General features: G+C 41.6%; 1 protein-coding gene across 1 annotated transcript; it reads left to right on the top strand.

Annotated features, from left to right (window-relative positions):
- The first annotated feature begins 7,829 nt into the window (after positions 1-7,829).
- On the top strand, positions 7,830-13,389 carry LOC135211874 (sorting nexin-9-like). Its single transcript, XM_064245094.1, has 2 exons — positions 7,830-8,026; positions 11,215-13,389. The coding sequence occupies exons 1-2, from the start codon at positions 7,976-7,978 to the stop codon at positions 12,589-12,591; spliced, it is 1,428 nt and encodes a 475-aa protein (XP_064101164.1). The 5' UTR covers positions 7,830-7,975; the 3' UTR covers positions 12,592-13,389.
- Positions 13,390-14,247: the final 858 nt, after the last annotated feature.

Raw genomic sequence — 14,247 nt, 5'->3', positions numbered from 1 at the left:
GCTCTCAGTCGGCCGCGAGACGTGGTCTCGGACAGAGGTCAAATGGCCAGCTCCCAGAATTAGGCCTACCACGACGCACTGGTGGACCGGACCCCAGACCTGAACAGAGGTCGGACCGCATTCTTCTACAAGGATACCAGAATATTGCATAAAGGTACGTCTGAAAGTGTAAACTTCAACCCAGCACCTTTTACTACCATAACGACTCTTGCTAAATTCATTTCCAATTCTTATTTTACCCCTTCTACATCAGAAGCCCTTTGTCCTCATCGGGCCACGTGCTCCCCTTTGTGACTTGTTCAAGACCTAGTTTTCGTGCATACCTCAGTGAACCATTCGAGTTTACCTTCCCCAATATTAGAGAATTAATTAATCAAAGCAAGAAGTCATTTTTTCTTTCATGTCGTTTAATCTGGGATTCTTTTCCAGATTCCATGAGTCACGTGCCGTCTCTCTGTCCGCAAGTGTGCATTAACCCACGTGAATGAAAATCAGCTTGAATTGAATGAGACTATAAGCCCCAACGTGGGGGCCAATATCCTTTAACTTTTCTCCAGGCCAGCACGGGCCTCTTTGTAAATAAATAGTTTTAAAGTAACGAGCTGAGTTTTCTGGCGACCTTCCCTCTAAAGAAAGAAATCAATAATAATCAGTTTACGGTAAGTTCAAGCAATTCCCTCTTGAAATCCCTCAATCATTTCTGTTTACGTATCTAGCTTCTCCACAAGGCCCTATATACGTAATATTGTCGACCTCGCCGAGGATCGAATCCGGGCTTGCTTAAAAAAGCTTGTAAATCGCGTTATCTGTTGTAAAACGTAAACTGTAAATTATTTTACAAAGCGTAAATCAAGCACACTTGCAGGGAAAGAAGACACACTGACTCACGGTAAGGTATTCCATTCATTAATATGATTATTTATAACCTATGTTAGCTTAAGGTACGTTAAGGATTTTTGTTTAGAAGTGTTTTAAACAAATGTGAAGGTAGAAATATTATTATATTGTAACGGCCAGAGCGCCGAGCGAATTCTGTTATTTTATAAATCGCATTGTGCTCGTCGGACGAGACAGCACGTGTGCAGATAGATGCCAGAAAGGACCAGATCAAACTAGGAAGTGCTTTGCCAGGGTTTATTGCTGTGTTTGAAAGCCTAGCTAGTTAGGAGTGTTTTACTAATAGTTACGGCAAAAGAAGTGTACAATTCTTTTGTCTGTGATATGTTAGGTATTCATTTTTAACTTAGTTTTCATTCCAAGTGTTGGTAACCGCTTACCTCTCAGCTAATTCAGCTTCGCGCTCTCTCGCGCCTGCGCGGTCTCAACCAGCCGTCGTCTTCGCTCACAGCGGCAGCCATGTTTTTATCCCTTTCAACATTATCTAAACAATTTAAGCAAAGTAACGTAAGTCTCGAAGTTTTAACGTAAATAATATCGATCTCGGTACTAGTATCTATCGTCCTGCCAGAGAAATTAACGTAATTCGCCTTTAATAAGAAACTAAAAGTTCGTGTTGTAAATTACCTTCGCATTTACAGAGAATCAGCTGTTTTGAACGACATGCTGCGCGCTAGCAGCGCTACCCAGCTCGCCTCACGTGTTTCACCTCGCATCGCTCACTCGCGCGCTGAGCGAAAGTTTCTTTTCACTTCGCACTAAACGTAACCTCTTCTTTTACAATTGTTTGCTAACATCGTTTTCAAATCCTTACCATAATTTTTCACTTGTCCTTACGTAAAGTTAACGTAAATCTTAAAAGTAGAGTCACTTGCAAGAATTGTTAACGTAAAACGCGTCGTTGTAAAATTCATATTGAAACGCAAATCATTTCATAAGCGCAAGCCGCTAACATTAACGTAAAAATCGTTCAACGCGAGCGCGTTATCATTTTTCATAAAGCGTTATCAAAAGCAATTCTTTCACAAAAAACGTTAACGTAAGTAGATAATTTAACGCAAGTTGCGTCATATTAAACGAACATTAGTAGTTCAATTCAAATATAAGGGAGTTCATTCATATATCATTTTCACCCTCTCCGAGAGAGAGAGAGAGAGAGAGGAAAAAAACCAGAATCCATTATTCACGAAGCCAAGAGTGCTACATCTTACCATTAATTATAGCATGCAGAATTAACATTATTTTAGTCTCTTGTGTCTTTCATTTACACAGCGTGATACGTACGCGCATGTGTCCATTGCAGTTTGCAAGCATTTATTTATTTCATTTATCGAGTACTTCAGCGAGTGACTGAGCATTTCTAAAATTTCCATTACCTGTCGTTGCCCGAGTGGTCTTTTCATTTTTCTTTTATCACAAAAGACTTGCGTATACCGCAAACACAATTCGCACAGTGTGCCACGCAAATTCATTACTTCCAGACAGGGAAGTCGTTACCAGTTTAGGACTGGCCACCACCAGTGCACGTCAGGTCTTACCATTTTACAGTGCCACTAATTCTTGACACTGTCCATCGACTGGCTGCTGAAGTACTCCCACCTTTTACTTTCTCTCCTCCACCATTACACTCTGCCCTGAGCAGTGCCCTTTCACTTCGGTATACTTAAGTATACTGCATCTAGTGTCGTCCGACGGGACACACCAGCACGATACCAGTGCTCCAAGGAACGCCTCCATAAGTGCCATTGCACCTGTACAGGCCGTACAGGTAGCCATTAAACCTGCGTGTCCGTCCTTACGGAACGCCCAAATAATTAGTGTGTCCGTGTACAAGGGTCAGTGATCTTTCGGAACACTCAACAAAGGGAACGCCTCCCGAAGCGCCGCAATACCAGCCCTAAGTGCTGACAAACCTGCGTGTCCGTCCTTACGGAACGCCCAATTCATTAATGTCCGTGTACAAGGGTCAGTGACCCTTCGGACCAATCAAGGGAACGCCTCCCGAAGTGCCGCAATACCAGCACTACTAGTGCTGCCCAAGGAACGCCTCCTCATAAGTGCCGCGCACCTGTACAGACGTACAGGTAGCCCTATACCTGCGTGTCCGTCCTTACGGAACGTCCAATTCATTAAAGTATCCGCCATTTTGGATCACTGAACCAAGGAACGCCTCCTCATAAGTGCCGTGCACCTGTATTGGACCTACAGGTAGCCCATTCCAGCGTCTCCCAACTTAGGAACGCCCTTAAGTGTGACGTACGCCGTACACTCCATTGATTTTTTCGCCTCTTTAGAAGGTGCCAATCCAGAAGTGCCACCAACTTACGGGACACTTCCCAAGTGCCACCGAGCACCCAGTCTTTTCACTTTTCACTACCACATTGCAGAACCCATTTCCAAGTGAGTGCCACTTTCCACAGTAGGCACTCCTATTCCATTCAGTACCCTTTCCTGGCCATTATTTTCATTTTCTTTCGAGCCTCTACTGTAGCCTAAGGGAAATGTCTTCCCCTGCTTCCCGTGACTTCTTTGCCAGAGAGCTAGAGAAGCTCGGAGCCCTCATAACTCTGGGCAGGGAGGCTGGTTACACTGGACCAGCACTTGACCAGTGGATAAAGACGCAGCAGGCTGCTGCGCGCCAGCAGGGAAAGGAAGAAAGCGAAGCAGAGAGGAAAGCCGCAGAAGCAGAGAGAAAAGAAAGAGAAGCAGAGAGGATAGCCAGAGAAGCAGAGAGAAAGGAAAGAGAAGAAGAGAGAAAGCATGAGCTAGCTCTCCTAGATGACGCAATCTCTCTGCTAGTTTCCAAGCCCCAGACCATGAGCTGGACTCCCGGTAAGAGGTGGTTGCGGAGGTTCTGCACCACTTGTTGTGTGCGTGGGCATGCTGTGGATTCCGACCAGTGCCCAAGTCGGTCTCTACCTTGGGAGGAGAGCTTCCAGGGTGAACTTCTCCAAGGCTACCATGTAGCCCTGCCTGATGAACTGTCTCTACGCCCTATCAGTGGGTACAAGTCATGGCCGACACCGAAGCCCAGGTCTCCCTTATTTACCAGAAAGGCATGTGCCATAGGGGTTGCCAAAATCCCCCGGTAACGGACGAAGAAATTCAGTTCGAATGGATTGACGGTAACCTCTATTCTGTTCCTTCAGTCCTTCTGAATGTAAAAATGCCCTTTCTGGACCAGGTGACCAAGGAAACCACATTGTGCCGCCTGGGCGTAGTGGACCAATTTCATGATGTTTATCAGGTGATATTGGGCCGAGATTTACTTAAGCCGTATCTCCCCTGGACGCAGCTCCCACTACCAGATGCACCGGACACCTGCAGCATGCCAGATAATCAACCCTATATTTTAGATTCAGAGGCTAGTGCCTCCGATGTCCCAGACATCCCTTTTATTTGTGAACCTGGCCCTGACCCAGTGTCAGAGCCAGACGTTTCTCCCGCATCATCTCGGCCTCTTACCATTTTACCGCCTACCTCCTCCACTCTGGAAGAGGTAAGCCCACCAGTTAACCCCGGACTTGCTTCCGAGGATGATTCAACGGAGGTTTCCTTAACCTCCCACGTCACATCACTGCCAGAGAGGACTCTCACCTGTGCCAGAGCACACTGCCAGCCTTGGTGACTCCGCAGATTCGCAACCTGTGGGGGCATCTCGGCCTTATCATCCAGTGCCACGGAAGAGGTTCTGGAACAAGTTCTGCCGAGACTGTGGGCCGCAAGGGTCACATGTCTGCAAATTACGGAGGGTGCGCGAACCACAATATTCCGGCCATCGCAATGGCCGTCACCAATCCTTCTTCTCTAGGACCCCCAGCTAAGGGCCCTATAACCGTCGCACCCCTCCAAAGCCATTATCAGCCAAGCCACGTCAGAGCCTACGAGACTCTGGCGCTCAAATCTACCCTGATACGGGAAGACCGAATCCCCCGAGGGGCTAACATTGATAGACGTCGATTTGATCACCATTGAAGGTATCAATCACATTAAACTGATCCTTCCGACCGTCCAATGAGGGTCACTAGACCTCACTTCTCCAAAGTTTGTACCCTTGCAGTTGCAAGCTACATTCCAGGAGGTTACGACCTCCTCCTAGGGCAAGACATGAAGTCTCCCTCGCATTCCAAACAGCCTAGGGGTCCTAACCCCACAACAAATCACTCTAAAGCAAGGAGTAATCGAAATTTTACTTCCTCCAGGAAGTACAACCACCAACAGTCTCCCTCGTTACCAGGAAGGGAGATTGATCATTCACAGTTCCGTTGCAAAACCTGCAACGTAATAGGGCACTCTACTAATTGGCCGCCTAGGTGCCCTAGCCGACTATCAGCAGCGGACACTGGTCCATGTTCCACAAGGCCTAGCCTTCAACCAGAGACAGGAGCCTCTGTCTCCCATTTCCCAAGGGCACGCTGAGAGGTATTGCACCTCCGGTACCCGCCACAGGTCCAGTCGACCTCAACTCTCTGCCAGTGCCACTTGGCAGCACTGTCCAGTACCAAGCTCCGTCCAGCCTGGACGTAGAGCCACCACCGAACTTGACTTCTGCGCCTGGCCCCGAGCTAGTGCCGGCGCCTAACCTACCCAAGGATCCTCCTACAGGAGATCCTCCAACAGGCTGGAGCTTACCGCAGCCCATGGCCAATCACTAGTTCCGTCTTCTTCACCCTCACCACTGTCGCCCGAGGATGAACCTCCGGCAGACCTCACCTTCATACCGCCTCAGGCTACCACTGCTCTGCTCCTGCGGCGTTTTCTGGCCTTTCCCAGAGTCGGTGCCTCCGTCTACTCCAAGGACTGGTATAGCCAGTCCTGGGGGAATAAGAAGAAGAAGAAGAAGGGACGTCATTAACAAACTAACATCAAAAGAGCCACATGCTCTCCTTGACACCTGTGCCCGAGGTACAGTGTCGCATTCATTTGCAGAATGATCCTGGCACCTACCCAGAGAAGTAGCCAGCCTGATCTCTGCCAGTAGAACTAACCTCTAACCCCTAGAAATTGTGATACTAACACTCATGTAAATGTCATAACTACCTCATTGCATTTCCCTCCTGGTAATTTAACCACTCATCATCCCAACGCATCATTACCTCTCATTATGTATTTTACAATTCCGTCGCTGAACTACTGCTGTGGTACCACACTCTGGAATGATTGCGTCTTCATTTAACTGTATTGAGTAGGTTAGGCTAATGATTTAGTACCAGGGCATTAGGTTAGTAGCAAGTAGAATTTTCAAGTAACCTTATCTAGGGGTAGAGTAGACTGTCGTCACAAGACAACCTGTAGTTGTTTATTAGGCTAGGACTACATCACTTATATTAAGTAGTACACTTAGCATCTTTGCCTATAAGTTAGGTAGGCCATTGTAGTCAGCCGTATCGCTGCTCAAAAAAACTTCAAGTTAGAGTAGGAGAACTGGGTTGTCGAGGCGATCAACTTATTTAAGCCAAGACCTTCACGCCCGAAAGGGAGATGAACCTGCTTCTTAACAGGGGGAGCTGCTACGTTTTATAGAACGCCTCGCCTTCCCAGCAGAGTTTTAGTTTTGTTTAATTATAAAAGTAGCAGCCATGCCGTCTCTTGAAGCTACTGTTGTTGGGAGAGTGGGGATGTCGTAGGAATGATATTTCCGGTCTGACGGAAGCTTAGGGTAAGAGAGGCAGGTCACAAGAGTAGCTAGGCTTCGAGATGGATTTTAGGGACTTCTACAATAAGACCTATTTTCCTTCCCAATTTGCTGGCGTTGTGTTTACCACCTTTCAGGCAATGCTCGAGGCGGTTGTTGGAAGCCCCGTGATTCGAAAGCAAGGAGTATCGCTCTCAGTCGGCCGCGAGACGTGGTCTCGGACAGAGGTCAAATGGCCAGCCTCCCAGAATTAGGCCTACCCACGACGCACTGGTGGACCCGGACCCCAGACCTGAACAGAGGTCGGACCGCATTCTTCTACAAGGATACCCAGAATATTGCATAAAGGTACGTCTGAAAGTGTAAACTTCAACCCAGCACCTTTTACTACCATACGACTCTTGCTAAATTCATTTCCAATTCTTATTTTACCCCTTCTACATCAGAAGCCCTTTGTCCTCATCGGGCCACGTGCTCCCCTTTGTGACTTGTTCAAGACCTAGTTTTCGTGCATACCTCAGTGAACCATTCGAGTTTACCTTCCCCAATATTAGAGAATTAATTAATCAAAGCAAGAAGTCATTTTTTCTTTCATGTCGTTTAATCTGGGATTCTTTTCCAGATTCCATGAGTCACGTGCCGTCTCTCTGTCCGCAAGTGTGCATTAACCCACGTGAATGAAAATCAGCTTGAATTGAATGAGACTATAAGCCCCAACGTGGGGGCCAATATCCTTTAACTTTTCTCCAGGCCAGCACGGGCCTCTTTGTAAATAAATAGTTTTAAAGTAACGAGCTGAGTTTTCTGGCGACCTTCCCTCTAAAGAAAGAAATCAATAATAATCAGTTTACGGTAAGTTCAAGCAATTCCCTCTTGAAATCCCTCAATCATTTCTGTTTACGTATCTAGCTTCTCCACAAGGCCCTATATACGTAACAATATATATATAAGCTAATACCACAGAGATGCACGTGACTTTAATTCAATTAAATAAGCGAATACTACAAGGAAAATGATATATGCAGAAATCCAAGCGCTTTATTCGTCTTTACTAAACCATTTGTCAAGGAACAATATGTCTTAGTGAAGAGAAAGCGCTTGGATATCTGCCTATCACTTTCACACACACACACACACACACACATATATATATATATATATATATATATATATATATATATATATATATATATATATAAAACATTACAATCCCGTACAATCTTCATCATCAACGATAATGTCTCGACCCCGACCCTATGTTTCTAATGTCCTGTTAACAATGACGTAACTGCGCTTGCGCAGTGAGCCTGAGCGGATCCTCGCGGGCCGCACGTCCCCGAGCAGCCTTCAGCCATCCAGCTTAGCGTACTCGACAACAACCAACGAACAGTTGAAAACTAAACTTTATTTCGGTGATGCGCCTTCTGTCTTTGCCCGAGAATCATGGCAGCTTCGATTTTCAAACAAGAAGTCACCAGTGCGAAGGGCAGCAAGGTTGGTTAGCGTTGTTACGTTCAGGAATTATAGGAAAATAACACGTGAAGTGTTGGAATGTGTTATGGACGGGAAGTCTAGTATATACATTGCTCTCCCAAAACTACCATTCGCGTATAATACGAGTTGAAAAAGCCACTTTTGGTCATTAGTGAATGTTTTTAGTGACGTTTAAACGTAAATGACGTTATGTGAGTGATAGTTTTCACGATAAATGAGAGTGATTTTGGAATCGTTGTCCAGTTGAGAAGTTTTCTCTAAAAAAATGTTGAAAACAGCGATGTCTTAAGTGTAGTATGTATACTAGTATGATTTTATGTTCATTCGATTTAATGTAGCGTAAGTGAAACGCCATGTTTTTGTAATAATTTATTAAAAGGGTGGATAGCGAATACAATACTCAGAGTAGTACACTTTGCTGTCGGGATTTATCAGTGCCATGTGACCTTGGAAGTTGCTGAGCTACTGTTAACTCTCGCCGATCAAATGGTTGTGTGGAGTGCTGGGTTTACCATGAACACGCTCCGTACACGAGCACTTGTCAGTGTCGTTAGATTTATAATGTGAAAATCTATGCACTGATCGACATGATTAATGTTTGATGATATAATGAACGTTGTCCGGTTGAACGGGGAATCGGACATCGATATTGTTGCCTCTTTTGTTTGGGTCCAAGCAAGTTTTTGTACGCTACTCCTATCCGTGATTTAAATGTAACCTGGTTTTTTGTGTGCGATAAGACGGCACAATGTTTTTGTTTTGGGGGTGGCTGTGTGCTTTTGAGAGAGAGAGAGAGAGAGAGAGAGATTGTTATACATCGCTTTGGAGCCAGCACATTGTGGGGGGAACTTGGCGACTTGGTAAACATGGTCCATGCCCGACGCCTTGACAATTTCATTACCAAACCTTGAATACTTATTTCTTATGATAGAATATTTATTAAGTAAATGTGAAGGTTGCGAGGCATGAGTGACTGGATTGCCCAAAACATCTCAGCTTGTTTTTTACGTCAAAGGATGTTGCGTTTTACGTCAAAGGATGTTGCGTAGACCACATAGGATATCAGACTATGTTCCTCTCCCCGCTGTGGCGTGCAACTCATCACGCACGGTGACGCAAGAAGTGATGAATTCTAACTTAATCGGTCGGTCATTTCTCTCTTTCGTGCATGGAATTTCCGCTGTTTTCTAGAATGAAAAAACTCCTTAAAGTATCATTGACAATAACGTATATTTGACAGTTACGCTATCAGCATTCGGTTGTAACCAATGAGGATTTTGTTCACATATCTCCACTAGTACCATGATAATGTACCTACACAGGATTTGAGTGAGATGTCTCATTGTGAGTTGATGCGGTCTTCGGCATTGTTGAATAGCTCGTAATAGATTTTAAATCATTTATTAAGCCGTATAACTTTATTTATGCGTCCGTAAGTCGTGTCAATGGATGAAAATCCTGAACGATTATGGACACATTATACAGGTTTACGTATATCAATGGCTCATGAGTAGTTTTATTTTTTATTCTTCTGAGTTTAATTTTTATTCTTCTGAGTTTTAAAACTTAAGCAACCGGTATAGTTTGGATGATAAATATTATTATTATTATTGATCCCCCAAGTTAACACACAAATCATGGTGTTTGTAGCATGACCCCGTTTTGTAACAATAGTTTAAAATGCAAAAAAAAAAAAAATAATAATAGTAATAAAAAAAAAAATAATCTTTTATTTTCGAATGAAGGGTGAACATTTGACCAAGGCTAAGTTAGGCGAGTTGGACAGCTAGTAGGGAAAAAGACAGAAAAGGATTCAAATTAGAATGCAGAAAGCTTGATGTTAGAATACCAAGAACCCCTCTCTCTATAGCTGCTACCCACATAGGTCTACTAAACAGCTAGGTATATAGCTCAGTGCTAAGGTCCACACACTCGTAGTGGATGTAAGACAATGCTCTCTACAGCTGACCATGGCTACCTTTACAATATAAAATAGATATATATATATATATATATATATATATATATATGTGTGTGTGTGTGTATGTATAAAAAGATATATACCACAAGGAAAAATAAATGAAGGAGTATCTGCGAGACCTTTCAACGTTAAATGTCCTTCACTAAGCGGAAACTGATATACATGAGGAAAAAGACAATACAAGAAGATTCGTATAAAACTGACAGAATAGGTACTAATCTCTTTATAATCCCTATCTGTCAGTTATACGAATCTTCTTGTATTGTCTTTTTCCTCATGTATGTCAGTTTCTGCTTAGTAAAGGACGTTTAGCGTCGAAAGGTCTCGCAGATACTCCTTCGTTTATTTTTCCTTCGTGGCATATATCTTTATTTATGAATTTATCACGTTCCTAACTTTCGTGATTTCAGTTATACATATATATATATATATATATACTATACTATAAGATATATATATCTATATATATATATATATATGATATATATATATATACTATATATATATATATAGATATATTATATATATATATATATATATAAATAACCAAAAACCACCAGAAGAGCAAAAAACCTTTATACATAGCATCACGTTTTATATACTTCGTGATCAAGTTTTATTCATATATATATATATATATATATATAGATATATATATATAATATATATATATATATGTACTTTATGAGTATACACTTCTTCAATTCATATATTTACCTAAAAGGGTGCAGCTGTAAGAAAGTATATATTCAAGTAGAAGTTGAAAAAGTATTTCGTATTATCCAACTGAATTTAACTTTCATACATTTTGTAAAGCCCAAATGTATAGGATGTTGAAAAGTATATTGATCACACTCTTAAAGAAACTGTATCTTAAGAAAACAAAAGAAAATAAAAAAAGAATGAGTCCTCTCGAAAGTTCACATATGCAGGATGTATGTTCCACCTCTCCTGAGGGATACATCTTTCAAAAGTATACCTCAGGAGAAGTGGAACATACATATATCCGGCCTATGTGAACTCTTGAGAGAGAGCCTGAGAGTTTCTAACCCTGTGGTTGGCATATCAACAGCCCATCAAGAGCTTCGTAAGGGACAGGCCTAAACATCAGATGCACGGTTGATGTGATCCTACTATAGTATAAGTTTTTAGCTTGTTATTACCTGACATTCTACAGTCGAATTTACAGTGCCACTTTCTATTTTAGGAGGGCGACCCAGACCTGCAGTGCATTGTGTGTGAAGAGGAGTATAGCGATGACTCGCCACCAAGGAACCTTGGCTGTGGCCACACCTTGTGCACAACATGCCTCAGCCAGTACTTCTCCAAAAACCACCAGAAGAGCTGCCCAGAATGCCGCCGACCATTTCACGCCAAAAGTGCCTCGGATTTGACCATCAACTACCCCCTCTTGAGGTTAGCCCGTTCCCTGAGCACAGCCAGTTCCACTTCGAAAGGTTCCCAAGAAACTAAACTCAGGTGGGACAATAGAGTTATAATTGAAGACAGTGACTTTGGTCCTGTATGGAAGCCGAGTCCATTTGATTACATGTGTGAAATAACTTCTCCCAAGAAACAGACCGAGTTTTTTGGTATGAAAAACTACATTGCGTATACTGTGACACCGTCTTTCTCAGCAAAACACGTGTTAAGAAGGTATAAACAGTTTGATTTTATTCAGGAGAAGCTGAAGAGCCTCTTTCCTCTGATCATTTTACCAAAGTTGCCTGAAAAACAAATTCTAGGTAAGTTTAATGATGAAGTTGTTGAATACCGACAACAGGTACTTCAGACTTGGATCGATTATATTTGCTGTCACCCAATCTTGTCACAGAGTGACATCTTCCGTCTCTTCATCACTGTATCAAATGAGGTATCTTGGGAGGCAGCTGCCAAAAAGATGAAAACTGAATCTCATGTCCACCGTAGTTTCTTCTCCGGTGTTCAGACGCCAAAGTCGGACTTTGATCTGCAAGAGGTAGACACGAAGCTTGAGAGCTATGCTGTCTTTGTCAGGGAGCTTAAAAATTCTGTTAAGGAGCTGCAATCTGCTAGTTTAACTCAATTTAATAATTGGCAGATGGAGTATATGCAAGACAAAGAACAAATCAGTCAAGCCCTCTTGAAGCTTGCTCAGACTTTCAGTACAGCGTCATGTGAGGACCCAGAGCTCCCTCTTCTTGTCTTTCGTGTGAGCGAAGCTTATTCCAGCCTTGCCACTTTACCCAAAGAAGAAGTTCAGGCAGCTTGGCAGTCTTTATATAAAGTGGCATCTGAGTATTCTGTGTTAATCGATGAACTGGACAAGATCCTGACTGTTGCTAGAAAGAATGTGGCCCAGGCATACCGTCTGGAAATGGCTGATTACGAAGATGCTCGAGCGTCGTCTTACGTTTTTCTAGCTGAGGTGGCCCACCTGAAATCCAGTTTTATCAGGGACATTAAAAAGGTTATCAAGGTTGTTTTCCAGAACCAGTATGAGTTTTACCAGAGTATTACAGATCATCTGAGAAGTAAACTGGAAGAAATCATGAGTGATGGCACAGGAGTACCATCAGCACCTCCCCTTGATCTTTGGGAATAACTTGAAATAGAAAATGATTGTACTATTCAACATGAAGTTGTATAAGAAATCTTTTCGCATAACATTTGGCTAAAGTCTTGGAGCATTGAAGAAAAAAGCAGTTTTTATAGCATTTTATTTGTCTGAGGTAAGAAACTTGCATATAACAAAAGTTCAAGGACCTTGTAAGGATTAGTGCAGCTTGTGAACTTCAGTTGTGGCACAAGATTACTGTGAAATTTTTTCCATAACTACACTTGAAATTGAAAATATTTAGTTCTGACTTATTGAAATCAACATCAAAACACTGAAATTTACTTAGACTTTCAAATAAAATTTATTTTCGCAACTTTATATAGGCTTATCGTTTAAACTTTTGCATTCTCTGCATTTTGAAGAACTTGTTATTGAATACGTTTACCGAACATTAAATTTAATTAGAATATACGTACAATAAGTAGAAAAAATATCTCCTTAAAATTATCCAAAAGCCTATTAAAAGAATCAAGAAGTTGATTTGGTTTGTTTTGTTTAATTCTGATCAGCTGATCCAGCCGTGCCACGAGTGTTTCATGTGACTTTTATAGTGAGAAAATGTGTCCAATGCACCATTTAATTTGATCCGATACTAGTCCGGTCAGTGCATTGTAGGCTATAGATTTAAGCCTTGATGCATTCATGAATTTTTATTAATACTTATATTTGATTTGGTAGTACTTAAGATACCTTGTGCTATGAAATTTTGATGGCCTAGTCTGGCAACCTCTAGCAATCGTAGCATGGGTTCTGCGTATGTGGATTATTGGGGGTTTGCTGTATATATATCATATATAAATATATTATTATATATATATATATATATATATATATATATATATATATATATCATAACGTTTCAGTGAGAATTATCATGATTAATTACTTTAAACAATATTTCTCTATGAAGTTTCACAAATCACACCAAGTGAGAAGTAAAATGTAAGTTTGTATGTTTTCATGGTGCTCAATGATGACAATCATACTTGAGAATTAGGTATTAAGTTCATGTAGTACATTCACCAAGAGTATATTTTTTTATACATCAGAAACATTAAATTTTGTAAGTTTTTGGGAATCTCGTGTATTTTCCATTAAAAGTTGTATTAAAAGCTTGTGTTAATTATTTACTTCCATATGCAATAGACCAATATGTATAGTTTAATTTTTATTTTTAAATATGTAAAGCTAAATGAAAATTTCTATGTAGAAAGTTCATGCAAAGGATCCCTTCAAGTGAATTTATATTGAACAGTGGGGTTCTGCAGGAGTGTTATTTCACCCTTATTGTTTATTCTTCTCATAGTTTTGTCATAAAAAATGGTCGAAAGCATTAAAATACAAGATTTAGAATGTTTGCTCAGTATATAGACTGCATCATATAATAAGAGAGCTTTGGCTGAAAGTAAATAAAAGTAGAACCAATGCGGACGGGGTACATACATTTAACATTAGAGAAAGGACTAATTAGATTGATTCATTCAAATATTTAGGAACAATATCCAGCACAGGTTTCCTTCAGTTAGTTAGACTAAAAAATGGTCAGGTCGAAAAAGGTTTGCAAATCAAATAGATTAATTATAATTTACTACCAAAGTACAATTATACTTGAGTCTATAAGTCTTAGTATCATTGTATGGA

Source organism: Macrobrachium nipponense, chromosome 40, assembly GCF_015104395.2.
Source record: "Macrobrachium nipponense isolate FS-2020 chromosome 40, ASM1510439v2, whole genome shotgun sequence".
Lineage (NCBI taxonomy): Eukaryota > Metazoa > Arthropoda > Malacostraca > Decapoda > Palaemonidae > Macrobrachium > Macrobrachium nipponense.
This window is presented reverse-complemented; position numbering and strand designations above follow the sequence as displayed.

What these genes read in the sequence shown, in the direction of transcription:
- LOC135211874 (XM_064245094.1), top strand. Translation starts at nt 7,976, where the DNA reads ATGGCAGCTTCGATTTTCAAACAAGAAGTCACCAGTGCGAAGGGCAGC. An exon ending in CCAGTGCGAAGGGCAGCAAG is followed by an intron (nt 8,027 to 11,214) that starts GTTGGTTAGCGT and finishes TTTCTATTTTAG; the next exon opens with GAGGGCGACCCAGACCTGCA.